This window comes from Camelus ferus, chromosome 19, assembly GCF_009834535.1.
Source record: "Camelus ferus isolate YT-003-E chromosome 19, BCGSAC_Cfer_1.0, whole genome shotgun sequence".
Lineage (NCBI taxonomy): Eukaryota > Metazoa > Chordata > Mammalia > Artiodactyla > Camelidae > Camelus > Camelus ferus.
The window spans coordinates 10496709-10516763 of NC_045714.1; the positions used below are offsets into that span (position 1 = coordinate 10496709).

The 20055-nt window shown below is 53.8% G+C and overlaps 1 protein-coding gene across 2 annotated transcripts in view; it reads right to left on the reverse strand.

Moving 5' to 3' along the window:
- BMP7 (bone morphogenetic protein 7) overlaps positions 1-20055 on the reverse strand; it is an 87381-nt gene that overhangs the window by 11528 nt on the left and 55798 nt on the right. Inside the window, exons 3-4 of one of the 2 annotated variants that reach the window (XM_006186158.3) lie at positions 18021-18169; positions 1526-1723 (exon numbers count right to left, since the gene is read on the reverse strand). In XM_006186158.3, the coding sequence (XP_006186220.2) occupies positions 1526-1723; positions 18021-18169 (347 nt within the window). The remainder of the gene's footprint in view (positions 1-1525; positions 1724-18020; positions 18170-20055) is intronic. The other variant, XM_032461424.1, reaches the window with a different exon arrangement.

The following is a 20055-nucleotide window of genomic DNA, read 5'->3' on the forward strand; positions in this document are numbered from 1 at the left end:
CCTTGGTTAGGCCATTCCACCTGACAGACCTCTGAGACACGGGATGGAATTTGCCAGCGCTTCCTGCCTGATTGATACAGAAGGGCCTCTCGCAAGTCTCCCTACTTCTACCCTCCCTGAGCGCCCCGCCCTGCTCCCCCACCCCATTCCCTGAGCAGACAGACTGAACTGCTTATCAACTCCACCCTACACCATTGCCTGAAACTCTGCAAAGGCTTCCAAATGTGCTTTGGATGAAACGCAAACTAAAGATGTGGATCCCAAGAGGACACTTACTCTGCTCTCTCCACAGCCCCGCCCTCCCCTGTCCCAGCCACATGGCTTTCCCCCACCCTCAAAGCTGCCCCGAAACCTCCCTCCACAGGCTTCTGCACCTGTGGGTCCTGCTGCCTGGAGCGCTGATCTCAAGCCCACCCAGCCTGGCCTCGCGGGTACCAGAGCTCTGAGCCAGGAAGTCTTCCCTGAACCACCCTCTGCAAATCTACCATCTCCGGACCCAACGGCCAGTCACTGGTGTGGCTGTGAATGAGGGCCACCTCCTGCCCGTCCTGAATTAGCTCCGGACCATGGCTGGGCTTCCACTGTTGAAACCCCGCCTCCAAGAGCCGGGCCTAGAGGAGGCTCCCAATACAAATGGAAGAACTCAGCTGGTTTTTAATTGGGGTGGGGGTCACAGATCCCCTCAGAATAGCCTGAAAAGGAATGGATGCACCTGCCAGGAGGGAATTCTTACAGAACCTCTCTGTGCACAAACTCTGGGGCCCATCCAGCAGGAAGCCCTGCTCTTAAAAACATCACCAATCACAGCAACCATACTTTTCTTTTCCCTCGAAAAGGAAAATGAACAGAAATTTCAAAATTGGCCAGGTGAGGCGAAAGAAGCTATTGAATTTGAGGGTGAGTCTGAGGGAGAAGGACCCTGCACCACCTCACCAGCACACCTCTAAGCACCCCCACGCCCCCTTCCATGCCGCCTCTGACCAGCCCCAGGCCTTCCCCGGCTCACGATGAGCCCAGAGCTGCAAAATGGCCACGAGAAAATTCTACCACCCATATTCAACAAGTATTAAAATTTGCCACGAGTTTCAAATGTTTTCACTTGAAGAAAAGAAATGAAAGGTACAGCAGACTCCCCCAGGCTCGTCCTCCCCGCTGGCCGGGCTGCAGGCTCCCTCCCCGGGAAGCTGGGGTGGAGTCTGCCCTCTCCCACCTATTTCACAGTTTTCCTTCAGTTTATTTGTAGCTATTGTTTTGTCTGTTTGGGAATTTACGTGATCGGCAATCTTGTTATACTCGTGTTTTGCTACTTGAGTTTCGAAATGAATTTATGACACGATTTGTACAATGAAGATGGTGAGCGCTGGGCAGGAAGGGATGTTGTGGGTTTCGCTTCCTGCTGCAGTGGTTCCAGAACCATCTGCTGAGCACATGCTTGGATTTCGAGTCACGCCCCGAGTGGGGTCCCGCGGGGGCCCCCGTGGGCTTCTAGGGGGTCTGCGGGTTAACCCTCCCACCCTGGGCGTACCTGCGACGTTGGCCACGCGCAGGGCTTCCTGGTTCTTGGACGTCTTGGAGCGGTTCTGGCTGCGCTGCTTGCCCCCCGTGGAGCGGGTGCTGCGGAGGTGGACCTCAGTGGCCTTGAAGAAGGCCACCATGAAGGGCTGCTTGTTCTGGGGCCCGTGCCGCCCGATCAGGCCCGCCAACTTGGGGTTGATGCTCTGTCCTAGACGGGAAGCAGTCAAAGGCACAGAAGGGCGGTTACGGGAGGGGTGGCTCTCGGGGAAGGCTGCACGGACCTCGTTTCACCCGAGCATCACGAGGCGCCGTGATTCTCCATTCGTCCATCCAGCAAGCACCTCCTCGCTTCCTGCCCTATGCCAGGCAGACTGGCCATGGGGCTGGAGCAGAGACTGGGGGCCAGAGAGGTGGGGTGGCTCAGGGGTAGGGACGGTAGGGGCACAAATAATGCAGGGTCCTGTGGGCACCAGCAGGCTCTTTGCTTCTGCTCCGCTTGCTGGTGTCCCCCCCAAATTCACGTCCACCCAGAACCTCAGGATGCGGCCTTGTTTGGAAATAGCATCTTTGTAGATATAGTTAGTTAAGGTCATACTGGATGAAGGTGGGTCCTAATCTAATGAGTGGTGTCATTGGAAGGTCACGTGAAGACATAGAGATGTGTGTGTGTGCGCGTACACACACACACACACACACACACACACAAGATGGCCACATGAAGACGAGGCCGAGGAACATCAGGGACCCCAAAAGCCAGAAGAGGCGAGGAAGGACCCTTCCCTAGCGCCTTCGGAAGGACTGCAGCCTGGGACACCTTGGTTTTGGACTTACTGCTCCCAGACGGTGAGCGAGAGTTCTGCTGTTTTAAGCCCCGGGACACACAGTGTGCACGACGCAGAAACCAACGGGCGTTGGGCTGTGGAGGGGGCAACCTGAATTGTTTGTCAAAGACTCCCGCCCCGGCCCCGGCTGCCCCGGACACTAGACTGTAGGGGTCAAGGCTGGAATTGGAGACCAGATGGAGGCGACTGAACAGTTCAGGGAGGGGTGATGGGGCCTGGACCTGGACCTGGACCCAGGGTGGTGGGACCACAGTTGGCCATAAATGGTCACCGTGATGGTTCACTTTTTTAAGTCCGTCTTTAGAATTTATTTTATTTTTAATGCCTTGTTTTGAAATAATTACAGATTAACAGAAATTTGTGAAAAAAACATACAGGGAGGTCCCCGGTACCCTTCAGGAAATGGGGAAACCGAGGCAGGGGTAGGGATGGGGAAAAGTCCAGGGGAGGGGAGGGGAGGGCAGGGGACGAAACAGTGTGACGGAGCGGCTTTTGTCTGAAATCCCCACCTGACCTCGAGGGAAGGGGGCAGAGGGGCGGCGGAACATCCTGCCTGCGCCCGGCTCCAGGTCCAGAGGGAGAGACAGACTTGGAGTCAAACATGCTCCGGCCCAGGGCCAGCCTTCCTGGGTTCAAGTCCCACCTCTGCCACTCAACGCACAGATGCTCTTTACGGCAAAGCTCTGCACACAAGAAGTGCCTAATAAATGCCAGCTCCAAGCAGCGGTCCAGGCTGGTGTGGAGACTGGACGCGCTCACCTGGGGAGAGTGTGGAGCTGGACAAGCAACGTGAGGGCTGAGCCCAGACGCCCCACCTCCACGACTGGGAGGTCGGGGGAATGCAACCAAGGCTGCACACGAGTGCCTGGCGGGGAAGCTTGGAAGAAGCTTGAACAGAAGGAAGGGGGTACCAAGAGGATAAGGGGTCCTGGAGACCGAGGGAGAAGGCAGATGAAGCTGTCACCATGTCCTGTGCTCTGTGGATGACCCGAGTACGATGGGGGCTAGGAACAGGTTACCTGCTCCGGCAACGGCGATGCCATTGGTCCATATAGACTTAATATCATGTCTGGTGGTGATAAAAGTATTTCAAAGAAAGATAAGGCAAGAGGACAAAGAAAGCCCACCTCACTCGTGTTAGAACAGCTCAGAGAGGCTGAATAACCTGCCTAAGGACACCCAGCCTAGAAGAGAGGGAGCTGAATTTGAACCCAGGTCAGGCTGCATAACATGACAGATACGGTACGTCCAAGCTGGGTGAGGGGTCGGAGGTCAGTGAAAGCTGTGTTTCTGGAGGCTCTGGGCCCATCCACATCTGGAACGGACTTACCTGGAGCCCCTCAGACGGGCTGAGAGTCCAGAAACCCAGCCTCCCAAGGACCAGGTCAGCATCTGGGGGTTCGCTTTGGTCGTTTAACAACAAATGTTTAGAAGAGTGCACTGCCCCCACCCCCCCCACTTTACCTTACTCGCTTTCCCACATTCTTTAGCAGGGTTTCCTCAAGTTCACCCATCTATAATTTGAATGATTCTATAAAAGAAACCATTAAAGCCAAGCCCCTAGGAATTGTGTCCCCCCTGGAAGGCATTTAGGGCAAAATAAAAATGCCTCCCAGAAAACCTGATGCCATTCCAGACATAGTAAACCCAAGCGCTGCACGCAGTCGCTGCACCTCGGAGGGAGGGCGTCAGGCTCCCCTGGCTGTTGTCAGGACAGCCAGGTCCAGGGACCCACAGCCTCAGCTGAGAAATGGGCAGACAGAGGGGGAAGAAGAGGGTCTTCAGGGTGACCAGCTTGTGCAGGCTGAGAGAGCAAATTGCAACGTGGGGCCTCCATTTCCTCATCTGTAAAATGGGGGTGATATTTGTCTCATCCACGCCCTCCTTTTCTTGCTACCCAACCCAATTTTTATTTAGGCAGCTATGCCTCACATGGACGCCAGCCTGGACGTAGGGGTGGGGCCTGTGGTCTAATATGTGGCAACTAATCCTCCAGCTACAGCAACTGGTTTAGGGACAGGCACATGGCCTGATGTAGCCAATGACAGGAGGAAAGGTATCCTGGAAGTTTCCAAGTCTAGGGTCCAGCGCAACCCTCTCTCTCCCTGGACGGGACTGAGGGAGGAGGGATGGACAGAGGTCCAGGGACAGCCACCATGTGGCAACCACAAGTGGACCACCTTTCCAAATGGGGCTGAGCGGGTGGAAGGAAGAGCTGGGAGAAAAAAAGACATGCGTTCTCTGATGGCATCACTGAGCCACTGGATCAAACCACTCCTGAAGCTTGCTCTTGCCCCAGTCAACAGAACGAAAAAACCCCTTTGATTGTTTAGTCTGAACTGCCATTTGAGGGTTGTTCTCACCACTTCCTTAGAGGCTTGAGAACTAGGGGACGTGGTTGCAAGGCATCCTGGGCCTGGCAGTGAGCAGGCGCCTCAGAGGCAAGGTACGGAGTAGTCCTCTCCTGTCAGCGAGGATGAGAAAAGACCAAGGCTTTCAGGGCAAACAAAAGCTAACCGTCACCACAACAGAGATTCACTTTCAACTGGAAAACAGGGATATGAGAAACTACAACAAAATATCACTTCCCTCCCCCTGCGTTGGCTAAAATCAAGGCAGACAATAAACAAGGATCGGTGAGGATGTGGAGAAAGTCAGACCCTCATACACTGCTGGTGGGGTTACAAAAAAAATGGCGCAGATATTCTGGAAAACAGTTTGGCAAGTCCTCAGAGTTCTCATGTGACCCAGCAACCCCTCCCTGCCCCACATATGTATCCAAGAAAACGAAGAACATAGGTTCACAAGTGTTCACAGCAGCATTGTTCACAACAGCCAGAAAGTGGAGCCAACCGAAAAGTCCATTAGCTGATGAATGGATGAACAAAATGAGGTGCATCCATCCAATGGAATATTCTTCTCCACAAAAAGGAATGAAGTACGGACACACGTTACCACACGGATGAACTCTGAAAGCATCGCACCACGGGAAAGAACCCAGCCACGGAACGCCACCTATCGTATGATTTCAGTCACACAATATGTCCAGAAAAAGTAAGCCCATAGCAACAGAAAGTAGAAGAGTGGCTGCCAGGAACCAGGGGAGGGAAGGGAATGGGGTGAGTGCTCATGGGTGGGAAGTTTCTTTCTGGGATGATGGAAATGTTCTGGAATTAGACAGTGGATGGTTGCATAACAATGTGAATGCTGTTCATTCATTCACAAAAACCCCTAGATGGTACACTTTGGGATGGTGAATTTTATATCATGGGAATTATATCTTAACTTCTTAAAGTAAATAAAGAAACGGGGGTAGGGATGAGCCACCAACCAAACCCTAGGGGACAGTTTTCTTTACAATAGTGAGGATGCCGATCACAGTGCCTGGCCCTCATGGCCTCATGGGCACCATTTCCTAAATAAACGAACACCTGGGCCAACAGCGGACAGAGCACTCACAGCCCACCTGAGCCCCTACACGGCCCCACCAGGGAGACAGACTTTACAAAGAGAAAATTTGGATTTTTTTTTCTTCCCATGATGAAGGCCTTGCAGCAGGTCGGTGTTGGAGCCAGGATTCAAGCCCTGCTCTGTCAGAAGCCAAAGCCTGAGTTCTCAGCTATGACAGCAGTGTGTCCTGGTGCTGCGAACACGCCCAGACTCCTTCCTGGGCTGCCCCACGTGCTAAAACGGGGGTCAAGGTTCTCCAACACGAGGTGGGGGTTGCATGTGAGCTCAGAGGCCCCCTTGGCCCAGGGCCACATCTCAAAGAGCCAGTCAGGGGTGGGGAGGAGATAACTTTCTCCCAGGCTGAACTTGACCTCCCCGGTATTCCTTAAGACGTCCAATATGTGACTACAGTCGTTGGGAAGAACTTGGAATGAAAGGCTCTGAACTGGGATCCCCACCCCTGGCTTCTTCTTGGGGTAGCAGCGTTGTAAAAACACTACCTGGGACCTGCAAACAGAGCTAAGTGTGGAGAAGAGAGTGGGTCCTCCTGCACAGAGCCCATGCGGGGTTCTGGAAGACGGACCAATGTCCCAGCCATGCCCAGGCACCCCCAGGCACCAGGACTGGCTGCAGAATCTTCAGGGCCCTGTGCACCACGGAAACCCAGGACCCCTTGACCAAAAGTTATTAAGAACTGCAAGACGGCAACAGCAGAGCATCACTCCAAGCTCGGGGCCCTAAGATCCCGGTCCTGTGCTGGTCACACACTCACGGAGTCAGCCCCGTCGTGCACGCACAGACACACAGTAACACGTGCGAGCAATTCCTCGTCGCTGGGATCATGCTGTCCCCATGTTTCACATAAACCTGGTTTTGACACAATAGACTGCGGACATCTTTCCTCGTCAGCAAAACATATTGATCTCATCTCTTGTGGCCGCAGAGGAGCCTCGCATCTGGAAATTCCTTGGCCTCATCCTCTTCTGTCCCAGCGTGAACAACCAACTTGTTTATTCACTTATTAGTTCATTCAACAACTGTTTAAGGAGCACCCACTGTGTGCAGGCCCCGTGCTGGGTACACTGGAACAGGGCTACAGCCCCCCACGAGCTGACCAGGGAGGGAGACAGACTCCGGGCCCAGGGGGAGCCAGTCACAGGTTGGGTCATATGGGGCCTTGTCAGGGTTGGGGGGGCGGAGCTTTGGATCATGTTCTAGTGTGACAGCAGCCCCGGAGGGTTTGGCAGGGGGACGCGGCCAGAGTTCTGTGATGAGAGGCCCGCGTGAGCTGGTGTGTGGGGAACAGACAGGGCAGGGAAAGAGGGGGCCGAGCCGGGGTGCAGAAAAGAGCCCCTCCCACTGGGCCCTCCTCTGGACCCCGCAGCGCTCAAGGCAGCCTCTCTGGGCCCTGCACACATGTTATACTTTTCCAAAAGCTCAGCAGCTCAGGGCTGGGACGGTCCCCTTCAGCTGCGGCCCCCGCACAGTAGAGGGCTCTAAGACTGAGTCCAAAGCACGCTCACCAAGCAAGCGACTGCAGACGCAGGCGGCCTCTCCGCTGGGCACTGGGCGCTCGATGGCGATTCTCTGGGAGGCTGCCGTGGGCACCGTAGGATTTGCAGCAGCATCCCTGGCTGCTCCCAAAAATGCACCCCCAAAATGTTTCCAGGCCGTGCCAGGTGTCCCCTGGGAGGCAAAACGTCCCAGGTCAAGAGCCAGGCATTACATACACCCTCCCTAAAGTAAGCCAGGCAAGACAGACATGCAAACCTAGGTCGCTGAGGTCAAAGGTTTTCACTGCAAAACCCAGAGGCAATGTGCTGCTGTATCAAGACGAGATAATTAAATTAGGGGGCATGCCATGAAGTACCAACCAGCCACCTAAAAAATCCATTCATCTATGTACAAACGTTCCCGGCGCACATGCCCTGAGCCCAGCACAGCTCTCAGTCCTGGGGGTTACGAAGGGAACAAGACTGGTCCAGGCTCCTGTGCGGTCGACAGAAGGAAGGACTGCTAAGTGAAGGGCAGAGCGTGAGACAGTGTGAGTACACATGGGAGAAAAGAAATTTGAAGCATATACCAACATGTGTGGATATGGACTTACGTAAAGTTTATTTTTGTTTTAATACCCCCACAAAGGGCAGAAAAATGTTATATTGGGAGAGAGGACGTGTGGATTGGCTGGGAGAGGAATTCCTTTTCATTTTATGATGCTACAACATATAGGCTTTACTTAGCCTTTGCAAGTATTTGTTGTGATTATTTGTATCCGAACGTCCAGGGCAAAGCATGCTGAGCAGGGAGCCAGGCCAAATGTATCGGGCAGAGGGGCTGAGGAGGGTGAATCTCAATCTAGGCAGGAAGAAAAGATATATATAATATTTTAACATTGGTCTGTATCTTTGGGAAAGTTGAAAAAGTTTTCTGTTCTAGACAAGGGTTGATAGGTGAAAAAAAAAAAAAAAAAAGAAAAACCTGAAGATTTGCTCAAGGATGGGGTTGTCAGATTTTGTAAATAAAAATACAGGATGCCCAGTTAAATCTGAATTTCAGACAAATGACTAATGTTTACAATAAGTGAGACATACTCAGGTTAGCAACTATTTGTCGTTTACCTGAAATTCAAATTTAATCGGCCAACCTGTTAGTTATCTGCCAGGAGGGGCTCCTTAAGTTAGGACAGAAAGCTTTTCCCGACGTCTGGTGGGGACTGACCCCTCTACAGATTGCAGCCGCTGTGGTGGGGAGGCCGCAGTCCCCCAGCAGGCAAGTAATGACTTCGCTGATTGCTTTGTCCTTAGGAGAGCTCATGGCTGGCCTCTCTGCAGGGTGTTTTGCTTCTGTTTCTGTTTTTTTGGCTTTTCTTAAACTTTAATTTTCAAATTAACATATAGTAAAATAGACCTTTTTGGTATACAGATCTGTCAGTTTTAACACACGCAGAGGTTCAGGTAACCAATTCTATCTGGATACAGAGCGGCTCCCACCCCGCAAAGAATTCCCTTGTGCTGCTTTATCTCACTGCGTCCAACCAGGGGTGAGCCTGCCCCCCGGGGGACATGTGACAACATCTGGAGACATTTTTGGTTTTTGCAACTTGGGGCAGAGGTGCTCCTGGCGTCGAAGTGGACGGAGGCCAGAGACGCTGCCCAGGGTCCTGCAGGGCATGGGCCGCCCCTACAAAAATGTGCACAGTGCCCAGGGGGAGAAACCTGCTTTCTCACCATGCTTCCTCTCCCCGGACTCCCAGCCTCCAGCATCTACTGACCTATTCTCATCCCTACAATTCTGCATCTTCTAGACATTTCATACAAACGGACTCCCAGCACTTGTGTCGGCGTGTCTTTGAGATGCACGCGTGGGGCTGCCTGTTACACGGGCCACTCCTTCCGGTGGCTGTGTATTTGGTGGGGATGCACGGAGCTGGGGACCCACTCCCCTGCTGAAGGATGTCTGCGTTGCTCCCAGTTGGGGGAAGCATGACTATCACGAGACACAGTCACGGCAGGGTTTTGAGCGGACCGACATTTTCGTGTCTGTAATGTAAAGCGGAAGTGAGGTCCTGTGCGTGGCCTGCTGCCCCCAGTCTTGCACACTCTGGGTGTCCACCTGCGCCTGAATCATGACACCTGCTCTCCGAAGAGGCCAGGGACGCTGGGGAGCCGGCTCGGCTCACTCCAGCATGGAGAGAAGGCCCAATCCGAGGGGCGCTCAGGCAGGCAGACCCGGCAGCGCGCCCAGCCCCCGCCCCGGGTCCTCCTCCACCCAAGGAAGCTAGAAATCCGACCCTGCCCAGCCTCCCCTGCAGCTCCTTCCAGGATGGGTGCTCAGGCACGTCAGAAATGCCTTCCTCCCTAGAAAGGCAGACACGAGAAGAGAACTTCCTCTCTCCAGCCCACTGTCCCTTCCTCCAGGCTTGAGCCCGGGGAGGCGACCTTCGTGCCAACTGCCATGAGTCTCAGGACACAAAGCCAACACACTCAACATGGGGGACCGAGTAGGGAAAGTCTGGACTGCTGTTAACACTCTAACCCAGGAGCTGGCAAACTCCAGCCCATGGGCCAACCCCAGGCCACTGCCTGGTTTTGCAAATAAAGGTTTATTGGCACAGAGCCTTGCACGTCCGTGCGCACGTTTACCCGGCTGCTTTAACGCACATATTTACAGCCTCTCTGACGGTAAAATCAAAGAACCCTGACACAGAGGGTCTGACCCACAAAGCCTGAAACATTTACCATCTGCCACTTTACAGAAGAAGCTTGCTGACCTCTGCTCTAACCAATCCCAGATCTGCTTACTTCCAGACGGGTAAAGAAAACCATAAACGTCCCCATGAGATAAAACGTCTTAACTATTATTTGCCAATGAAAGTATTCCTGGCAGAGCTGGTTCTGTCTGTTGCTGGTTCCCAACAAAGATGAGAAACCACCGCTGTTGAGTGTTGCTCTGGACCAGGCACTGTGCTGGGCCCACCCCGAGCACCGCTCCTCAGGCGGGACTACTGATCCCACATTTACAGAGGGGAAAGCTGGCTCGAGGCTATGAACCTGACCACTGAACCTCGGCCGAGCCAAGGTGGATGGAGGGCAGAGGTCAGAGATTGCCCAGGCATAGACATGGGCCACCTACGGGGCCTCCAAAGGTAGGAAGGGTCCACTGAGGCTCAGAGGGTAAGTCCTTCCAAGAGGTGAGCCTCGGGGGGCAGAGGCGTGGAGGCAGGACTCCAGGAAGTGAGCTGCGGACAGGGACGAGCCGCCACTGGCAGGCCCCTGGTGGCCTGAGCAGAAACAGCACGCCCAGCCCAGAAGAGCCCCAGGAGCAGGCAGGGAGCACAAACGGGAGCCTCCTGGGAAGGGAGGGGATGCAACTTGCCCACAGAGTGGGTGGCATTTTGATTTTCTTGTGGGTTCTTCGTTTTCCAGGCCTAGCGCCATCAGGTGCCCCTGGGAGGCCCACAGCATAAGAATGTTCCTCCTTAATTGTGCAAAATACATTAATTCCAGCCACTTCTCTCGATGGACCGAGGCCTAAGTGACAAGTGAGAATGTAGTTAATACTTGTGACATCTACTTGGCCCAGTTACCCAGTGCCATCCCAGCTGCCACTGCCCACTGGCCCTGATGGACGCATCCCAGCCTCTGGGTCACACAGGCTGCTTCTTTGCTCTCTTGCTCTGGCTTCTGGACAAACAGGATGTGAAGCAATCCCAAGGGCGCAGGCACCTGGGAGCCAGCTGCACCGCAGGCAGGATCGCTCGCCAACCCCAGCTTTATGGGGCTTAGTGTCTGCAGCCTCCGTGGGTGAACAGCTCACTCCTGGGTCCCGTCCCCAGCTGCTGCGGCCGAGTGTCACACTTGCACAGCATCCGCCCTCAATCCTTTAAATGCCTTGCAATCCCATTTGATCCCATCTGGAATGACGGAGAACAGGAATACGTGCTCTCGCGCCCCAGCAGAGAAGCCCGAGGCCTTCTTCGCACACAGACGCCCGGAGGCAGAGACTGGAGTGGGGGGGGAGGGGGAGGGCCCCCCTGGGCTTGGAGCTTGGGGGGTGTCGAACAGCAGCTGGAGGCTGCCAGCGAGGAAGTGTGAGGGGGAGAAGTGAGGCCACCAGATCGTCTTCCTGGATCGGAGGCAGGGCTGACTGGTGTTGCTCTCCTGAGCCTTCAGGTGATTTCTTCTGTGGACGGGGGAGAGGAGGGGGACCCTGTAAACTGTAAATTAGGACAAGATGCTGGAGTCCTCGTCTTGGGAACCAATGACTAGGTGCTTCTATGTTTGCAAAGATGAGCCTCCAGCCCAAGGCAGTCTTCACCTCCCGCAGCTCTGGGATGGAAGGCGGCACCAGGAACCGGGTGCGTTAACCTGGAGGGAGCAGGAAGCCCTCCTTAGCAGTCCTTGGAACCTCAGAACTTGTCTTCATGGCCTCATCCCTGACCTGCCACACAGGGGCCCCTCACTGTCTGCCTTTTCCTGAGAATATGAGAACGTGACAGCAGAAGCCTTGTCCTGTTCATGCCGCAGCCCCAGTGCCTACGACAATTCCTGGCCTTCATAGCTACACTCAAATGTTTGTTGAGTGAATAAATGTGCTTTCAGTGTGGGCAAAAGGCTCCTGACCGTAGGAACTGGGTTCTGACCGCTGTGGGGCTGGGGCAGAGAGGGTCCGTCATCACTCCCCAGGCTGGGATGCAGGCCTGGAGCTAACCTGTCCATCAGGTACAGTGCCAGGCCCATGGTACTTCTGGGGGCCCATGAAAACGTTCTAATGTCTCTTAAAATCAGAAGACAAAACATGAACTTTTTAGGGTTGGAGAAACATTTTAATTTTTAATCCAGCCAGGATTATATTCATTATACCAACGTGGTCACATACCTAACTGTTAATATTTTTGAATGGAGGGTGGACCCCTGGCCAAGTTGTGTGACTCTGGTTCCTTCCATTAGTCCTGTGGGAAGCCCACTGTCTTCTGGGTCCTTTTGTAAACTCTTTCCTTCCCAGGAAAGGGGACGCAGAGAGAACAGCCAGGCAGGAGCCAGGATGCTGTAGGGTCCTGGGCTCTCGGTCTGGATGGCCCAGCTGTGTGCCCAGCTGTGTACTCAGCAGGGGCTTGCATACTACATACTGCCCCCCAAGTGTGGTCCGGGTGACCACATTCCTCGAAAGGCTTTCTAGCAACCAGCAAGTCCGGAGTCAGAATCCTCAGTGAAGCCCAGGTCTACCCTGGGAGCAGAGTACCTTCAGTCAAGTTGCTTGGCCCACCTGGCCTCGGTCTCCTCTCTGTAAGATGCCAGTGATGGCAAACGTGCTCCCTGGGCAGGGTCACTGTGAGAATGAAGCCCATTAGTAACAGCAATAACAAGACCTCACCTCCACGGGCACAGACAGGGGCGTAACTACGCCTGAGGAACAAAGGAAGCGACAGGACACCAAGAGGTTGGGCCAACCGCCCAAGATCACACAAGGCCGCCCCGAGGAGTACCGGGCTTTTGGGTCCTGGAGTCTGTGCGGGAACCGCTAGCCTGTCCCCTTCTGGTCCTGCCGCAGGGTCTGAGCTCAGGGCCCAGCCTGCAGCGAGGGCTCAGCCCTCAAGGGCACCACTGAGACAGCCCCCTTGCCAGTGGGTGCGTGCTCCACTCTGGTGTCAGGGTCCCCTCCACTCAGGGTGCCTCTTCTCCCCTCTCCCCACGCCCCTGGGGTCAGGGGGCGGTGAGTGCAGCCTGCGTGGCTTGGGAAGGGCAGGGGCTGCCTCTCCTTGTCTCCCGTACAAGGAACGACAAGCGGACGCTGGCCCTCCCTCCTGCAGCGTCCGGTCCTCGGAGATGAGACGAGCCACGGGTGCCTGGGGAGTTCATGGGCTGCTCCCCGCACAGGCTCGCAGGCTGGCAGAGGCCCCAGCCGGGCCGCTCCGAGGGTTGACTCACAGGAGGGCCGCAGCTGGAGGAAGACAGAGCAGATGCAGGCTTCCTGGGTGGTCTCAGGCGGCATTTGGAGACCCGGTGAGCTGGGGTCACTGCACCCCGCGCCAAACATCAGGAAAGAAGGTCTGTGACGGCTGTGCTCACTAGGATGGAAGCAAGCTCACCCATACCACCATCATTAACACGCCCATCGTACGGGTGGGGAAACTGAGGCCTGAGAGGTGACCTGGCTGCAAGTCCGGCAGCCGTCCTGTGGCTGCAAGATGCTGCACCCCTGACTCAGTGCCCCGTCTCCTCCCCTCCCAGATGGGGCACCGGGAGCTGGGCATGGGTGCCACACCCGGTACTCGGCCTCTCCAGGTGCTGTCAAGAGGCAGTGACGCTCACTGAGTTTATGTGAATGCTAGTGGGTGGTCCCAGGGTAGGGACCAGGCTGTCTCTACAGGCAACACAGGGCTGCCACACAGTATATGCGCACCAGAATCATGGGCTCCCCCAGATTCCATGGGCTAACAGACCCCAGAATCCATGGGCTCCCCAGCAGGCCCTGCTGGTTTTTCACCTGTGTAGGCATCCAACATGAAAAGGTTTAGACCCCAGGTTTTAGACCTGAATGGAGCTGGGCAGCCGGGGCACCATCTTATAAACAGGGTCCCCCAAAACTCAGGGCATGACTCTTGCCAGCGTGTAATCACTGGGCCAGACCCCCGAGTTACCAAGGAGGTTGTGAGAAAAGGCAGATTCCTGGACCCATCCTCAGGGACTCGCCATCAGTGGGTCTGGGGGTGGAGCCGGGGAATTCGCTCAATGTGCCTGCCAGGGGATTCTGACGGACACCATGCTGAAGAAACACCATGAAGGGAAGCAATTTCCCAGCCAGGAGCCTGTGGTCTCAGAAACGTTGGGCTCACTTGCTTCTTATCTCATCCCCCAAAAGATCCAAAACTTCACATTGCCCCATTGGTCATTGTATACTTTGCCCCTCCCTGATGGTCTGTGTGGGTGGTTCTTCCCTGACCCAGGGCAACCAGACCAAACTTGCCGTCTCAGCGTGCACAGCGTCTGGACAAACGGGTCCTAGGGTGGCAGCATCCGTGCCTGGCCCCCGTGCCTTATTTCGGAGGGGAGGAGATGGGGCACCAAGTCAACATCTAATCTTTACCCTGACTCTAGGTAGCATCTTGCGACCACTAAGCTACGCTCCCCATGGATGGAGAGGGGTCCCAGGCACCTGTCAGAATATGGAGCCTCAACGCCGCCCAGAGGCCTCAAAGTTTCCTCCCCTGTCCTAGAGACTGGTAGTGCCGAGGATACAGGAGACAATGGCAGAGAGCACGCACTCTGTGCTTAGCAGCTGCCACACATGAAGCAATTAAGCTCTTCACTCTCATGAGCTCATCTAATCCTTCGCAACCACCCTGGGAGGTAGAAACTATTATTAACCCCATTTTCCAGATGAGGGACATTAAGTGACTCATTCTGGGTCATGTGGCTAGAAACAGCAGGGCTGGGATTTGAACCTGGGGAGTCCGGCCAGCTCCTGAGCCCCAGCTGTCACCATCAGGCTGTGCTACCTCCATAAACGCTGAGCCTTGGCCACAGCCTCGAGGGGGATCAGAAGCTGGAGGTAAGAGAGGCCCAACAACCCTGACTGTAGGAGAGAAAGGTAGACGGCAGGTCCAACACTGGGCTGAGAGTCACTTAAGAGAAAAAACAAACCTGGGCCACCCCGAGGCAGAAGGCAGGTAGTACAGAAGAACACAGGACCTATTGCGGTCAAGTTGGAAGGTCAAGCCAGTATCCACAAGTTCAGGGAAACAAGTCGCTCTGAAGAGAGCAATCAAGTCTCCCTTAGCCTCATTTGCATCACGAGAAATTGACACACTGTAACCGAGTATACTTCAATTAAAAAAGAATGTCCCATAGGTGCTTTTAAGGATAAAGAAGAATTGAATGATTTTATTGCCAAATAAGTTTGGAATTCTTCTACGCCGTATACCTTATCAGGGGAGTCACAATGGACATCAGCAAAATAAAGGCTCTGATAAGTCCTGCAGCAAAACCTGCTTAGTTTATCTAACTTAGCATTTCTCACACTTAGCTGATCAGGAACCCCTCCCTTTTCCCTGGGACACCCATTGACATTTCACGGAATATGATTTGGGAAATTCTGATATAGAGCAGGGGTTGCAAACCTTCTCTGTAAATAGTATTTCTGAAAATAATATTTTCAGTTTTGTGGGCCAGTGTCTCTGTGACAAGTATTCAGCTCTGCTGTTATAGCACAGAAGCAGGCCTAGGTGATACATAAACCAATAAGGGGGACTGTGTACCAATAAAACTTTATTTATGGACACCAAAATGTGAATTTCATATAAATTTATGTGTCACAAAATACTCTTCTTTTTAAAAAAGTTATCTCAGCCATTTAAAAATGTGAAAACTATTCTTAGCTCACAGGCACAAAAAAACAGGCTGGAGGCTGAATTTGGTCCACCAGACAACCTGGTATAGAGCAATGGAAAACTCCAGCACCTTCTAGAACCCACTATAAAGTGTCAAGGGTGTGGAAAAAAGAAGGTTGGTCAGGGGAGGTTGTGGGGGAGAAGAGTGGAAAGAAGTCCAGACTGGAAACAAGACAAGTGTGGTCCTCAACTCTGTGGCCCCCTCCCACATAGCGCGTGCCCGTAGGCGGATAATGCTGGGGAAAAAAATCATAAAATGTATCTACATTGTCTAAATCCACTTGGCAAAACCCAGCATGAATGACAGTAAGAAGAAAAACTTAAAACTGGGACAGTATTTGCAGCTCAAATCACAAAAGGCCAAATGTCCCTAAAATACAAAGGAAAAAGACCGACACCTTTTCTGGACAATGGGCAGGGGAGACTGATGGAGGGGGGCACAGGGAGGAAACAGTAAACAGCTCAGGTGAGCAAGGGCTCAGCCTCGCCCAGAAGAGAGAAGAGCAAAGCAAAGCTACAAGGTCCCGTGTGGCATCTACTGGGTTAGCAGACAGGTAAGTCCGAGGGCGTGTCCTGATGCAGAAGGGGACACAGGTGTCCCCATGCACCGCCGGTGGGGGTGTGAATGGACGGACCTTGCAGGAGGGTAAATTGACAACATCGATTAAACTCACAGACTAACAATGTTGCTTTCAGGAACTGTTCCTAGAGCTACACTCAGCCAAGTCTCCCAGGACATGGGCACTGGGGTTTCCTGCTGCAGCCCCAGTTTATAAGGCGGGGAGACCGGAAAACACCTAGATGTCCATCCCAAGGGGACTGGATAAGTCACTTTGGTGGTAGCAGCAACAACAACTCTCGTTACGGCACGTGTATCATGAGCCATTCTCAGCTCTCGCTCCTCAAAGCACCGTGCGGGGACCCACAGCCTCTGCATCACCTGGGGGCCGTTGCGACCTGCAGCTCCCCTCTGCCCTAGACCTGCTGAACCAGAATCTCTATTTTAACAAGAAGCCCAGGGGATTCCTTTGAGCCTTAGGGCACTCACTACCTGTTAAACTCTTCCCGTACTAACTCAATCTCAGAACAACCCAGTGGCCCAGGCTCTCTCATTACCCGAGTGTCACAGATGAAGAGCAAGGCTCTGGGACATTAGGGAAGTTGTCTAAAGTCGCGCAGCGGGTGAATGACACAGCCATTTTCACTCCACACGTACACAAAAACATGCCAGCCTTTACAGAGTCAGGAAGCTCTTTGAAGACTGAAAAGGACCAACCTCCAAGACGAAAAAAGCAAGGTGAAGAACACTGTATGTACTAGGCCGGTATTTGTGGGAGGGGGAAAAAAACGGAGAAGCAGAATCTGCGAGTAATCGCTTAGATCACAGAAGGCATCTCTGAGAAGAAAGAGATCCAGTGTGTGGAAACAGCTGCCCCTGGGGGTGGAAGTCAGCAGCTGGGGGAGGAAGTCAGGGGGAAACTGTTCACCACTGAAACATCTGTGACTTACGAATTTTGAGCCTGGGCATGTATTACCTGTTGTAAATTTTTTTTTAACTGGTGTAAGGAAGAAGTTACTCACCCTAAAACCATCCCCACGCCGTAAGTAATACACTTCGGGGAAGGAGAAATTGGCACCGCCAGGCCTACCCTAGTCCCCCACTCACCTTCCCTCTGCCCGTCCCAGGAAAGATGGATGAGCGGCGGGGAGTGACAGGTGCAGGGGGAGGGCAGGTGAGCAGTGGATTTTCCAAGTATCTGGGACCCAGAACCACATTCAGTCTCTTGGAAAGGGCTTAACGCCTTGCACCAGTGCAGTCGTTCTCACTGGGGCAATTTTGCCCTGCGGGGGACATTTGGCAACATCTGGAAATATTCTGGGTGTCACAACTGGGGGATACTGTTAAACATCCTACAATGCCCGTGACACCCCAGAATGTCCCACGTCAAGTTTGAGGAGCCTGCGTCAGATGTAATATGTCCAGGCGTCACCTGGGGCTCAGTGAAAGCACAGGTTCTGATGTGGCAGGCCTGGGACAGGCCAGCATCTGCACTTCTAACTCGGGGAGGCCACCAACGCTGGTGTGGGAGTCACACTTGCAGCAACGAGGCCTTACCCGATCCAGCTCTGGCCAACTGTGTAATCGGCTTACGTTAAAGGGGTACATTCATTTTGGACCCAAAGGCCAGACCTTGAGTACTGACTGGGGAGGGGGCAGGAGAAGCCTGCTCTTGACGGAAACGAGCACGTGCACCTGAGACCCTCCTTATGCCCACGGCGGCAGGAGGCGCTGGCACCAGCTGGGGCGGCGGCCAGGGACTTACCATCCAGAGTCTCCACAGACAGCTGCAGGCCCAGGTTGTGCCGTGGGTTGACCACCCAGTGGTTGCTGGTGGCCGTGATGTCAAACACCAGCCAGCCCTCCTCTGAGGCCCAGAGGGTGCGGCTGTCCAGCAGGAACAGGTCCGACTCCCTGCAAGAGAAGAGAGAGGTGCAGGTTCTGGGCCAGCAGGTCGTGGCTCAGTGACTCCATCAGCCAGCCAGCCAGCCAGCCGGCCAGCCACTGCCGGCCAGCCACTGCTGGCCAGGAGGACCTTGCGAGGTGGGGGAGGTGGAGGGAGGTCCCCAAAAGTGGGCTCACCAGACCGAGATCCCGCTGTGGGGACCCTGAGTAGTGGCTGTGGTGGGGAGAGGGCGGGCGGAGGGGTGTGAAGGACACAGGACGCAGGGAGCTGCCGGCACAAATGTGCCCTTCAAAGCTGTCAGGGGGGTGCCAGTGGGACAGAGCCCAGGAATTACACAACCTCTGCGATGCTGGAAGTCTCAGGGAACAGAAGTGCACGTTTGTTGGCTTCTTCACCACTTACCAGGCACTGTCCCAAGTGTTCTACACATATTGTCTCATTCGATTCTCACAACTTTAAGTCGTGGGGACATTATCATCTCCAACAAATACACGGGAAAACCGTGACTTTCCCAAGGTCACGGAGCCAGGAGGCTGCCAGATTGGGAGTTCGAGCCCACCTGCCGAGCACCAGTGCAGATGCTCTTCATGCCCACGCTATGACGCGACTTCTTCACGAGCCCACCGAGTGTGAGGAGGTGGACCCCTACGCTGACGTTAGTAATAGAGGTAGTCGTTTAAGTCCCTCTTCCTCAGATTTTGCAGTAGCAAAATGGGTAAAACTACAATTGATCTTGTAGTGGATGGAGGATGGATGGATGGATGGATGGCTGGATGGATGGATGGATTGAAGGATGGATGAGTGGATGGATGGGTGGATGGATTTTTACTTTCCTAGACAGTATATAAGATTTCATAATACATCTTTTGCAGTTTTATTTATAAGGATTATTTATAAGGATTCAAAGTTTACATATTTTGAGTCCTTTGACAGTCAGTTAGGATATTTGAGCCCCTACGTTGCACCAGGCAGTAGGTACAATGGTGAACAGCACCCAACAAGCCCCTGCCCCAGGGCATTGACAGCATCTCTCAGACCTGGATCTAACTTTCCTGGGAATTAAGTGGATCTTCTCTGCTCAAACATCATCAGACATAGCGACTATTCATTGAGCACTTGCCGTGTGCCAGGCCCTGGGACAGGTCATGTCATTGAGTCCTTACAATAACTCTGTGAGGTGGGACATATTAACCGCACCATTGTGCAGATCACAAAAGTGAGGCTCAGAGAGGCAGAGTTGCTCACCCGGAGTCTCACTGTTAGAACTCAGCCGAGGCAGGGCTGGAACCCAACCAGGCCACCTGCAAGGCTTGCAACCAGGGCTTTCAGGCACTACCTTTACTCAGGTGTAGCTGTCATCATTTCAGAGCCTCTGGCAGAGCAAACTCATTGGAATATAAGCCACTAAGCTCTTGGCTGAAGCTGAACAGCAGACACTACTTTAGATGAGGCACACGCCTCCCCAGTGACCCCATCCCCAACTCTCCCTCCTAAAAATGGCGCCAACTACCCCCATTACTCTTGCGTGTGTGGCCTGGAGATCTCCAAGTCTGTGAGCTTTGTCCAATTGTAATTCCATTGTATGCCATCCCACATTCGACATCTACCAAGCGCATTAATATGTACAAGACTCAGAGGAGGCATGAAGACAACAAATTGGTAATGCTGGGCCAGCGTCTCAAACCTCCTTTAACTCAGAACCGAGTGGAAAAGCACTGGGAGGTTAACAGTCACTCCAAGAAGTCCACACAGGGGTGGAGAACCAGGCTCAGAAACAGACAGGAGCCACAGCAGGCGTGAGGGTGCAGGGCTGCTGTCAAAGGAATGACCTTGAGCTGTATTTCCCTCTTTGAGTCTCCCCATCCGAACGTCTCAGGGTGGAGGATCTAGGTGG